The sequence below is a fragment of the Coregonus lavaretus genome (assembly GCF_964263955.1).
Source record: "Coregonus lavaretus genome assembly, chromosome: 2".
Classification (NCBI taxonomy): Eukaryota; Metazoa; Chordata; class Actinopteri; order Salmoniformes; family Salmonidae; genus Coregonus; species Coregonus lavaretus.
Genome location: NC_139989.1, coordinates 28,722,326 through 28,735,273, shown reverse-complemented (window position 1 = coordinate 28,735,273; position 12,948 = coordinate 28,722,326). Strand labels below are relative to the sequence as shown.

Below are 12,948 nucleotides of genomic sequence, written 5' to 3'. Positions count from 1 at the left end.
CCAGTTGAAATGCCTTTCGATTGGCACCCAAATACTTTTGTTTAATTATTGAGTTAAGCAGTACAATTATTGATTCCCATTTCTCCCCATGCAGAAATGCTCTGAACATCGTGAAGAACGACCTGATAGCCAAAGTGGATGAGCTCTCTGGGGAGCATGAGGTGCTGAGAGAGGAACTGGATGCCCTTAGGACCGCCAAGAACAAAGTAGATGCAAAGGTTAAAGAACTGGAAGAAGAGCTGAAGAGGTGAGGGGTGGTGGGAGTGTGTGTGTGCGTGCGGGCATAGTGTGTGTGACTTGTGACTCTTATGACTCTTTGCCTCCTCAGGTTGAGAGCAGAGGCTCTGACTCTGGGAGCATCTCAGGACTCCAAGGATGAAGGAGGAGAAGATGTGAGTAAAACAAACAAACAAATAAACATTTAGTCATATAGCAGACACTCTTATCCAGAGTGACTTACAGTTAGTGCATTAGTATCTAGATACAACAACCACATATCACAGTCATAGAGTCATAAGCTAGGTTTCCATCCAATTGGCAACTGATTTTCATGCAAATATTCTAAAATGTGTTTCCATCAGAGATGTGTTTCCATCAAATTGACTTGTTGCGGATAAAAGGCTGTGCGTGGTGACTTAGTGCACATTTAAAAAAACTTTGCGGTTAAATTCCCACGTACCGAATAAAAATACAATTTAAATGGGTTTCCATCGCATGTTCAACTCTACCGATGGTTTTGTCACAAAACATTTTTTGTTATACAGTGAGGGAAAAAAGTATTTGATCCCCTGCTGATTTTGTACGTTTGCCCACTGACAAAGACATGATCAGTCTATAATTTTAATGGTAGGTTTATTTGAACAGTGAGAGACAGAATAACAACCAATCCAGAAAAACACAAGTCAAAAATGTTATACATTTATTTGCATTTTAATGAGGGAAATACAGTGGGGGAAAAAAGTATTTAGTCAGCCACCAATTGTGCAAGTTCTCCCACTTAAAAAGATGAGAGAGGCCTGTAATTTTCATCATAGGTACACGTCAACTATGACAGACAAATTGAGGAAAACAATTCCAGAAAATCACATTGTAGGATTTTTAATGAATTTATTTGCAAATTATGGTGGAAAATAAGTATTTGGTCACCTACAAACAAGCAAGATTTCTGGCTCTCACAGACCTGTAACTTCTTCTTTAAGAGGCTCCTCTGTCCTCCACTCGTTACCTGTATTAATGGCACCTGTTTGAACTTGTTATCAGTATAAAAGACACCTGTCCACAACCTCAAACAGTCACACTCCAAACTCCACTATGGCCAAGACCAAAGAGCTGTCAAAGGACACCAGAAACAAAATTGTAGACCTGCACCAGGCTGGGAAGACTGAATCTGCAATAGGTAAGCAGCTTGGTTTGAAGAAATCAACTGTGGGAGCGATTATTAGGAAATGGAAGACATACAAGACCACTGATAATCTCCCTCGATCTGGGGCTCCACGCAAGATCTCACCCCGTGGGGTCAAAATGATCACAAGAACGGTGAGCAAAAATCCCAGAACCACACGGGGGGACCTAGTGAATGACCTGCAGAGAGCTGGGACCAAAGTAACAAAGCCTACCATCAGTAACACACTACGCTGCCAGGGACTCAAATCCTGCAGTGCCAGACGTGTCCCCCTGCTTAAGCCAGTACATGTCCAGGCCCGTCTGAAGTTTGCTAGAGTGCATTTGGATGATCCAGAAGAGGATTGGGAGAATGTCATATGGTCAGATGAAACCAAAATAGAACGTTTTGGTAAAAACTCAACTCGTCGTGTTTGGAGGACAAAGAATGCTGAGTTGCATCCAAAGAACACCATACCTACTGTGAAGCATGGGGGTGGAAACATCATGCTTTGGGGCTGTTTTTCTGCAAAGGGACCTGGACGACTGATCCGTGTAAAGGAAAGAATGAATGGGGCCATGTATCGTGAGATTTTGAGTGAAAACCTCCTTCCATCAGCAGGAGCATTGAAGATGAAACGTGGCTGGGTCTTTCAGCATGACAATGATCCCAAACACACCGCCCGGGCAACGAAGGAGTGGCTTCATAAGAAACATTTCAAGGTCCTGGAGTGGCCTAGCCAGTCTCCAGATCTCAACCCCATAGAAAATCTTTGGAGGGAGTTGAAAGTCTGTGTTGCCCAGCGACAGCCCCAAAACATCACTGCTCTAGAGGAGATCTGCATGGAGGAATGGGCCAAAATACCAGCAACAGTGTGTGAAAACCTTGTGAAGACTTACAGAAAACGTTTGACCTGTGTCATTGCCAACAAAGGGTATATAACAAAGTATTGAGAAACTTTTGTTATTGACCAAATACTTATTTTCCACCATAATTTGCAAATAAATTCATTAAAAATCCTACAATGTGATTTTCTGGATTTTTTTTTCTCATTTTGTCTGTCATAGTTGACGTGTACCTATGATGAAAATTACAGGCCTCTCTCATCTTTTTAAGTGGGAGAACTTGCACAATTGGTGGCTGACTAAATACTTTTTTCCCCACTGTAAGTATTTGACCCGTCTGCAAAATATGACTTAGTACTTGGTGGCAAAACCCTTGTTGGCAATTACAGAGGTCAGACGTTTCTTGTAGTTGGCCACCAGGTTTGCACACATCTCAGGAGGGATTTTGTCCCACTCCTCTTTGCAGATCTTCTCCAAGTCATTAAGGTTTCGAGCCTGACGTTTGGCAACTCGAACCTTCAGCTCCCTCCACAGATTTTCTATGGGATTAAGGTCTGGAGACTGGCTAGGCCACTCCAGGACCTTTATGTGCTTCTTCTTGAGCCACTCCTTTGTTGCCTTGGCCGTGTGTTTTGGGTCATTGACATGCTGGAATACCCATCCACGACCCATTTTCAATGCCCTGGCTGAGGGAAGGAGGTTCTCACCCAAGATTTGACGGTACATGGCCCCGTCCATCGTCCCTTTGATGCGGTGAAGTTGTCCTGTCCCCTTAGCAGTCCTTCACGGCGTAATGTGTTACCAATTGTTTTCTTGGTGACTATGGTCCCAGCTGCCTTGAGATCATTGACAAGATCCTCCCGTGTAGTTCTGGGCTGATTCCTCACCGTTCTCATGATCATTGCAACTCCACGAGGTGAGATCTTGCATGGAACCCCAGGCCGAGGGAGATTGACAGTTCTTTTGTGTTTCTTCCATTTGCGAATAATCGCACCAACTGTTGTCACCTTCTCACCAAGCTGCTTGGCGATGGTCTTGTAGCCCATTCCAGCCTTGTGTAGGTCTACAATCTTGTCCCTGACATCCTTGGAGAGCTCTTTGGTCTTGGCCATGGTGGAGAGTTTGGAATCTGATTGATTGATTGCTTCTATGGACAGGTGTCTTTTATACAGGTAACAAGCTAAGATTAGGAGCACTCCCTTTAAGAGTGTGCTCCTAATCTCAGCTCGTTACCTGTATAAAAGACACCTGGGAGCCAGAAATCTTTCTGATTGAGAGGGGGTGAAATACTTATTTACCTCATTAAAATGCAAATCAATTTATAACATTTTTGACATTCATTTTCAGGATTTTGTTGTTGATATTCTGTCTCTCACTGTTCAAATAAACCTACCATTAAAATTATAGACTGATCATTTCTTTGTCAGTGGGCAAACGTACAAAATCAGCAGGGGATCAAATACTTTTTTCCCTCACTGTATAGCGAATGTGCCCACTCTGGTCTTGGCACATGCGTTCTAGCCAATACCTCACAGATACAGTCCGTGAATAGCCTACTACATGATGAGATTATTATGGACAAAAGAGCGATATTGTTTTTACTTGTCAAACAGCAGCCAAGCATCGATCATCATGTCACCAGAATAAGACCCTAGATATTTATTGGAAAGGAGCATTAAGCTCATCACTGTGGACTTCCACCACTCAGTGGTTCTTAAGTTATTTCATTTGTATCCTATTAATCTGCATGCTTTCCTGAGTCGTAGTGGGAGGGCCACACAACACATCATCGCGTGACTCCAAGTTTACTTCGATATGATGGTTATTATACTGAACAAAAATATAAATGCAACATGCAACAATATCAAAGATTTTACGGAGTTACAGTTCATATAAGGAAATCAGTCAATTGAAATTAATTAATTAGGCCCTAATTTATGGATTTCACATGATTGGTAATACAGATACGCATCTGTTGGTCACAGAAAAAAAAAAGGGGCGTGGGTCAGAATCTGGTGTGACCAACATTTGCCTCATGCAGCGCGAGACATCTCCTTCTCATAGAGTTGATCAGGCTGTTGATTTGTGGCCTGTGGAATGTTGTCCCACTCCTCTTCAATGGCTGTGCGAAGTTGTTGGATATTGACGGGAACTGGAACACGCTGTCCCAAACATGCTAAATGGGTGACACGTCTGATGAGTATGCAGGCCATGGAAGAACTGGGACATTTTCAGCTTCCAGGAATTGTGTACAGATCCTTGCGACATGGGGCCGTGCATTATCATGCTGAAATATGAGGTGATGTCGGCGGATGAATGGCACGACAATGGGCCTCAGGATCTCGTCACGGTATCAGATTGCCATTGATAAAATGCAATTTTGTTCGTTGTCCGTAGCTTATGCCTGCCCATACCATAACACCACCGCCACCAAGCGCACTCTGTTCACAACGTTGACATCAGCAAACCGCTCGCCCACACGACGCCATACATGTGGTCTGTGGTTGTGAGGCCGGTTGGACATACTGCCAAATTCTCTAAAACGATGTTGGCGGCTTATGATAGAGAAATTAACATTAAATTATCTGGCAATAGCTCTGGTAGACATTCCTGCACTTCCTGAACTTGAGACATCTATGGCATTATGTTGTGTGACAAAACTGCAGATTTTAGATTGGCCTTTTATTGTCCCTAGCACAAGGTGCACCTGTTTAATGATCATGCTGTTTAATCAACTTCTTCATATGCCACACCTGTCAGGTGGATGGATTATCTTGGCAAATGAGAAATGCTCACTAACAGGGATGTTACAAAATTTTTGCACAAAACTTGAGAGACATAAGCTTTTTATGCGAATGGAACATTTCTGGGATATTTTATTTCAACTCATGAAACATGGGACCAACACATTACATTTTGCGTTTTAGATTTTTGTTCAGTATATATCAATATTTGCGCATAAAGGCGTTTCCACTGCCTTTTTTTGCATAATTCATTTTACAAACAGAAAAAGATCCCACCTTGTCTAGTGTATTTTGTTTTGTCTACATTTGGAATGTTTACTGACAAATGTGCTATTTCCATCAGGCCTGTGGTGACATTATTTATCTGACATGTACTTTACTCGCATAAAAAGGTTGGATGGAAACCTGGTTTCTGTAAGTAACATTTTCTATAATAAAGCAGAAAAATCTAGTAAGAAAAGACTAGTGCAACTGGTAGTGCAAGACATGCAAGTACAACAGTGATTTTTAGTTTTTTTCAAATGTCGAATTACTGTAGTTGGTAGATTTGTTGTATATGGGTTAATCCTGGGAGAATGCCACTTGCCAAATTACTATTGAGATTCTTGTGCCAGCTTTCTCTGTAGAACTGACCTTTGTAGTTTGACAGAAATGCCTTTGCAGGAGCCCTCAATCCTAATTGAGTTCATATGAAATTCACAACCGCATTTCACATACCTACCTGTTCAACTAAGATTAGCTAGGGCAGGGGTTCCCAAACTTTTTTGGCCCACGACCCCATTTTGATATTTCCCAAAAAAATGGTGACCCCACCATGTAAACAAAGTGATGTAATCAACGGTCAATATTTACTTTTGTAATTGGGGTTATGACAGTCTATTACAAATCAATCTGATAGTACTTTTGACAGTATTTCAATCTGAAGGAAGTATGGTTTGAAGTGACTGAAATGCATCAGAAAGGTATTGGGAAGTTCAGAAGATCATTTTGTATGATCTTGATTGTTCTTTTTCCCCAGTCTGATTTAGTGCCTGGTCTTGTCCACTATGTTCTGATGAGTCCTGCGTGGCTTGTGGGCATTGTAGAGGGAAACAGAAGACACATACAGTGCATTCGGAAAGTATTCAGACCCCTTCACTTTTTCCACATTTTGTTACGTTTAGGGCTGTGGCGGTCATGAAATGTTGTCAGCCAGTGATTGCCAGGCAAATAACTGCCGGTCTCACGGTAATTGACTGTAAATTAACATAAACACATTTAGCATCTCCTGTCTTCCACGCATAGCCTACAAGCCACTGATGCAGACCTTTGGAACATCTACATTTAAACAAGTATAATAAATCCATGTAATATGGATGTGTCTCTCGAGTGGCGCAGTGGTCTAAGGCTGTGCCACTAGAGATCCTGGTTCGAATCCAGGCTCTGTCATAGCCGGCCGTGACCGGGAGACCCATGGGGCGCCGCACAATTGGCCAAGCGTCGTCTAGGGTAGGGGAGGGAATGGCCGGCAGGGATGTAGCTTAGTTGATAGAGCATGGCGTTTGCAACGCCAGGGTTGTGGGTTCGATTCCCATGGGGGGTATGAAAAAATAAATAATGTATGCACTCACTAACTGTAAGTCGCTCTGGATAAGAGCGTCTGCTAAATGACTAAAAATGTAAATGTAATATAGCCTACACCATCACAATAAATCCATTATTTATTTTAGACAGGTCTAAAAAAACATGAAGAAAATGTAGTCTATTTCAGAAGAACAGAATAGCATACTGCGTTGTCCTTATGTTAGGCCCTGATCTGGCTATGCCATATGGCTGTGGGCTACACTAGTTAATTTAGCAAACAAGATTTGCTTAGAATTCCGTAGCATTATTTATATTATTACTTCAGTTTCTTGGCAATTTCTCGCATGGAATAGCCTTCATTTCTCAGACCAAGAATAGACTGACGAGTTTCAGAATAAAGTTATTTGTTTCTGGCCATTTTAAGCCTGTAATCGAACCCACAATTGCTGATGCTCCAGATACTCAACTAGTCTCAAGAAGGCCAGTTTTATTGCTTCTTTAATCAGCACAACAGTTTTCAGCTGTGCTAACATAATTGCAAAATGGTTTTCTAATGATCAATTAGCCTTTTAAAATGATAAACTTGGATTAGCAAACACAACGTGCCATTGGAACACAGGACTGATGGTTGCTGATAATGGGCCTCTGTACGCCTATGTAGATATTCCATAAACAATCAGCAGTTTCCAGATACAATAGCCATTTACAACATTAACAATGTCTACACTGTATTTCTGATCAATTTGATGTTATTTTAATGGACAAAAAAATAGCTTTTCTTTCGAAAACAAGGACATTTCTAAGTGACCCCAAACTTTTGAACGGTAGTGTAGGTATGCCAGTTAGGCTCTACACCCATTGTAAAGCGGATTAGTATGCTTCATTTTAAGAAGTTATTTGGCCACTTTAGTTGTGATACAAACCTTATCAAAACATATAAGCCTATGGGCTAGGCTACATGAGGTGTGCGACTATGATTTGCAAAAAAAAGCATGCGCTGTTTGCCTCCAGCTGGGCATCATTCACAAGTGATAGGCTAATATTGTCAACCATCACACTATTCTTGATTTAATATTGTCTTTACATATACTAAATAATATATGTGTGAAATTTGTTTTGATTTAGAATGGACCATTATCATGCACCTGTCTCGAAACAGGGGCAGCGGAAAAAAAATACATGTCATCTATGCACTTAGATAGCGAATGGAGGACGCTTTTTCCGTGGTTCATTTTCATGCCAGCCAGGTAGGCTATACTCCTGTTTTAAAGAGAAACAATGTGCTAAATATTAGGAAGGTTGAAAAATATAGAGGCCATCACTCTGTTTTCTCACGCAGTAGGACAAATGTATACACTCACTAACTGTAAGTCGCTCTGGATAAGAGCGTCTGCTAAATGACTAAAATGTAAATGCAATTGCATAGCCTATAGAAATGTTGCGCAACGTGAGCTCATGGGCTCTCATGAAGTGTTTGATTCGATTTTCAAATACATTTGCATTGATGTCAGAGTGATTAGAGGGACAATAGAGTGCTGAGTACCAGGCAGTTAGCAAGTTTGGTAGGCTACTAATGACCATTAGCAGCATCAGAGCTTGGAGAAGCCTAATTACTGTGACTAAACGGTCACATGGAATTTGACTGCCATCAACAACCCTAGTTACGTTACAGCCTTATTCTAAAATGGATTCAATAGTTTTTTTCCCTCATCAATCTACACACAATACCCCATAATGACAAAGTAAAAACATGTTTTTACTTTTTTTGCAAATATATAAGTCCGGGCTCTGGAGGGCCACTCAAGGACATTCAGAGACTTGTCCCGAAGCCACTCCTGCGTTGTCTTGGCTGTGTGTTTAGGGTCGTTGTCCTGTTGGAAGGTGAACCTTCACCCCAGTCTGAGGTCCTGAGCACTCTGGAGAAGGTTTTCATCAAGGATCTCTCTGTACTTTGCTCCGTTCATCTTTCCCTCGATCCTGACTAGTCTCCCAGTCCCTGCCGTTGAAAAACATCCCCACAGCATGATGCTGCCACCACCATGCTTCACCGCAGGAATGGTATTGGCCAGGTGATGAGCGGTGCATGGTTTACTCCAGACGTGACTCTTGGCATTCAGGCCAAAGAGTTCAATCTTGGTTTCATCAGACCAGAGAATCTTGTTTCTCATGATCTGAAAGTCCTTTAGGTACCTTTTGGCAAACTCCAAGCGGGCAGTCATGTGCCTTTTACTGAGGAGTGGCTTCTGTCTGGCCACTCTACCATAAAGGCCTGATTGGTGGAGTGCTGCAGAGATGGTTGTGTTTCTGGAAGGTTCTCCCATCTCGACAGAGGAACTCTGGAGCTCTGTCAGAGTGACCACCGGGTTCTTGGTCACCTCCCTGACCAAGGCCCTTCTCCCCCGATTGCTCAGTTTGGTCGGGCGGCCAGCTCTAGGAAGAGTCTTGGTGGTTCCAGACTTCTTCCATTTAAGAATGATGGAGGCCACTGTGTTCTTGGGGACCTTCAATGTTGCAGAAATGTTTTGGTACCCTTCCTCAGATCTGTGCCTCGACACAATCCTGTCTTGGAGCTCTATGGACAATTCCTTCGACCTCATGACTTGGTTTTTGCTCTGACATGCACTGTCAACTGTGGGACCTTATATAGACAGGTGTGCCTTTCCAAATCATGTCCAATCAATTGAATTTACCACAAGTGGACTCCAATCAAGTTTTAGAAACATGTCAAGGATGATCAATGGAAACAGGATGCACCTGAGCTCAATTTTGAGTCTCATAGCAAAGGGTCTGAATACTTCTGTAAATTAGGTTTTTCTGTTTTTTATTTGTAATACATTTGCAAAAAAATCTATAACCTGTTTTTGCTTTGTCATTATGGGGTATTGTGTGTAGATTGAGGAAAAAAATCAACTTTAGAATAAGGCTGTAACGTAACAAAATTTGGAAAAAGTGAAGGGGTCTGAATACTTTACGTGTTCCTTAGAGTCTTATCTTTAAGTGATGGGGTCAAAATATTTTGTAGTTTAGACCGTTCAAAATAAAGAAAGAAGGAAATAGAAACCGCTTTGTTTATTACAACCACATCTAGTGGCTACCGGAGATTCTCTCGCGACCCCATTTTCAAATCAAGTGACCCCTATTTTGGGAAACGCTGATCTAGGGGCATGTTGAGATAACTATGCCTCTCTGGTTGGCATTGAATAGTTTGCTTTTAGCCTTCTGAAAATGTTGTGAAAAATACAATATCTGATAGCCAGCACAGAACAGTTTGAGGTTGGCTGGCCCGACAGTGTAAAAGGGTATGAATGCAACATATGCCCTTTCTCCTCCCCCCTTCTCTCTTCTTCCCTTCTCCTCCTCCCCTCTCTCCTCCCTTCTCGCCTCCTCCCTTCTCTCCTCCTCCTTTTCTCCCTCAGTACTCGTCTCCGATGGTGGATGGGGATGTGACCATGACGCAGCGTCGGCGTTTCACGCGGGTGGAGATGGCCAGGGTACTGATGGAGAGGAACCAGTACAAGGAGAGACTAATGGAACTACAGGAGGCCGTCCGGTGGACAGAGATGATCAGGTGAGGAGAGGGGGGAGGGGAGGAGAGAGGAACCAGTACAAGGAGAGACTGATGGAACGCAGGAGGCCGTTCGGTGGACAGAGATGATCAGGTGAGGAGAGGAGAAGGAGGAGTGGGGGGAGGGAGGAGGGCAGTGAGGGGTGAAGGGGAGAGGAACCATTACAAGGAGAGGCTGATGGAGATGCAGTAGGCCGTCTGGTGGACAGAGATGATCAGGAGAGGCAGGCCTGGCCCTGTCTCCTAGTTTAGCAAGACAATGACCATAGAAGTTCGTAAGACAAACAGATCTGGGACCAGGCTAGGTATATGCTGCTCCCATGCTTTATTCCTGCACAAACATGCCTCTCTCTGTTTCCTCAGGGCATCCAGGGAGAGTCCTCAGATGCAGGAGAAGAAGAAATCCACCATCTGGCAGTTGTGAGTTGTTATCAGTGCCATGCAGCCTAAAGGTGTCAGCATGTTTCAGTTCGGCTGGCACCTAATTCGGCTGGAACCGAACAAGTGTGCTCGCATACTCCCTTAAAAGATCTTCGCTTGAAAAACAAGAAAAAAGTGGCAATAGTACTGTTTGTCAATTTTGAGACGACTCAAAATAATCCAAATTAATCTAAGATAACTCAAGAAATCTGTAATTTATTTTGATGTTTTTGCTGAGGAGATCTTAGTCGTGCAATTTTACATCTAACTAAGATGTTTGGTGCAGTATTTCTCAATGAAGAAATTTGCATCAAAATGAGTCGTCTCTCGTTAAATGACAACAAAGACTTTATAGAAGAATCCCTACTGTTGACCAATCACGACTAACGGGCTTAGACTTCGGCTTGCCGAAAAACCCTTACCCGAAGTCCAAAACGATCAAAAACGTCACAAAATGTCATCATAATATATGCACAAACTCTTCCGAACTGTTTCGGCTGAGAATCATGCGGACGCCTTAAGGCTGTGTTCTGTATGCTTTGTAATGTACAGTTAATGAAATCGTTACTAAACTTTCTTACTGTCACGCTCTGGCTCCGGGACTCTGTATAGTGAGCCAGGGTGTGTTCATTATTTGGGTGTATTTCTATGTTTGTATTTCTGTTGGGTGCATTTCTATGTTTGGTCAATGACTCCCAATCGGAGGTAACGAGTGTCAGCTGTCGGCTCGTTATCTCTGATTGGGAGCCATATTTAATCTGTATGTTTTCCTGTGGGTGTTGTGGGTTTTTGTTCGTGTTTGGTTGTGTATTGACCGTCGACTGTCACGTCGTTGTTTTGTTGTTTTGATCGGGTGATCATTCAAATAAATAATATGTTCACATTCAACGCTGCGCCTTGGTCCTCCTCCTCTATGTATGACGCGCGTGACAGAAAAACCCACCAAGATGGGACCAAGCAGCGTGTCCAGGAGCCGTCGCCAGGGAGATCCCTCACAGATCTCCTTCGCCTCCTGGACTGGGTCAAGCCGAGTGAGGAGGAGAAGGGCTTGACGCTATGGCAGAAGGGCGAGAGGCTGGCGAGGTCTATGGAGACCTGGTCCACGGGTAGGAGAGACGCCCCGAAAATTTTTAGGGGGGGGCTCGAGACGTCGGACCAGCAGGAGGCCGCGATAGAGCGGCCCAGTGGGTTGCTGGAGAAGGCCGCCGGGTTACGGGGGCCACTGGTCAAAGAGGGGATGGAGGAAGTGGAGGCACGGCGAGAGGTACTGGCGTGTGTTGCCAGTCCGGTCCGGCCCGTTCCAGATCCCGGTGTGGGGCCAGTGGTGTGTGTCCCCAGTACAGTCCGGCCCATCCAAGCTTCCCGCACCAAGCCAGTGGTGTGCGTCGTCAGTCCAGTCCGGCCCGTTCCTGCTCCCCGCATCAAGTCTGTGGTGCGTCTCGTCAGCCCGGCTCTGCCCGTTCCTGCTCTCCGCACCAGGTCTGTGGTGCGCGTCGCCAGCCCAGTCCGGCCCATTCCTGCTCCCCGCATCAAGTCTGTGGTGCGTCTCGTCAGCCCGGCTCTGCCCGTTCCTGCTCTCCGCACCAGGTCTGTGGTGTGCGTCGCCAGCCCGGCTCGTCCCGTTCCTGCTCCCCGCACCAAGTCAGGGGTGCGCTTCGACAGCCCGGCTCGGTCCGCTCCTGCTCCCCACACCAAGCCAGTGGGGTGCGGCGTCAGTCCGGCACGGCCCGTGCCTGTTCTCCGCACCAAGTCTGTGGTGCGTTTCGTCAGCCCTGTCCGGCCCGTTCCTGCTCTCCGCACCAAGTCTGTGGTGCGCGTCGCCAGCCCAGTTCGGCCCATCCAAGCTCCCCGCACCAGGTCAGTGGTGCGCGTCGTCAGCCCGGTCCGGCCCGTTCCTCCTCCACGCATCAGGCCAGGGGCGCGTGTCGTCGGTCCGGCTCCGGCCAGCGGGGCTGGACAGGACCAGGGGTACTTTGGGGGGTTGGAGAGGAGGTGGGGATCAAGGACGGAGCCAGAGCCACCGCCGAGGAGGTGTGCCCACCCAGCCCTCCCTTGTTTAGCCCGTATTGAGGCGCGGTCGCAGTCCGCGCCTTTAGGGGGGGGTACTGTCACGCTCTGGCTCCGGGACTCTGTATAGTGAGCCAGGGTGTGTTCATTATTTGGGTGTATTTCTATGTTTGTATTTCTGTTGGGTGCATTTCTATGTTTGGTCAATGACTCCCAATCGGAGGTAACGAGTGTCAGCTGTCGGCTCGTTATCTCTGATTGGGAGCCATATTTAATCTGTATGTTTTCCTGTGGGTGTTGTGGGTTTTTGTTCGTGTTTGGTTGTGTATTGACCGTCGACTGTCACGTCGTTGTTTTGTTGTTTTGATCGGGTGATCATTCAAATAAATAATATGTTCACATTCAACGCTGCGCCTTGGTCCT

At 44.9% G+C, this 12,948-nt stretch overlaps 1 protein-coding gene across 1 annotated transcript in view; it reads left to right on the top strand.

Moving 5' to 3' along the window:
• LOC311102133 (C-Jun-amino-terminal kinase-interacting protein 3-like) overlaps positions 1-12,948 on the top strand; it is a gene marked incomplete at both ends in the record, with an annotated part of 72,399 nt that overhangs the window by 35,675 nt on the left and 23,776 nt on the right. Inside the window, 4 exons of the mRNA XM_084143368.1 lie at positions 95-247; positions 329-392; positions 9,950-10,101; positions 10,462-10,518. Coding sequence (XP_083999494.1) covers positions 95-247; positions 329-392; positions 9,950-10,101; positions 10,462-10,518 — 426 coding nt within the window. The remainder of the gene's footprint in view (positions 1-94; positions 248-328; positions 393-9,949; positions 10,102-10,461; positions 10,519-12,948) is intronic.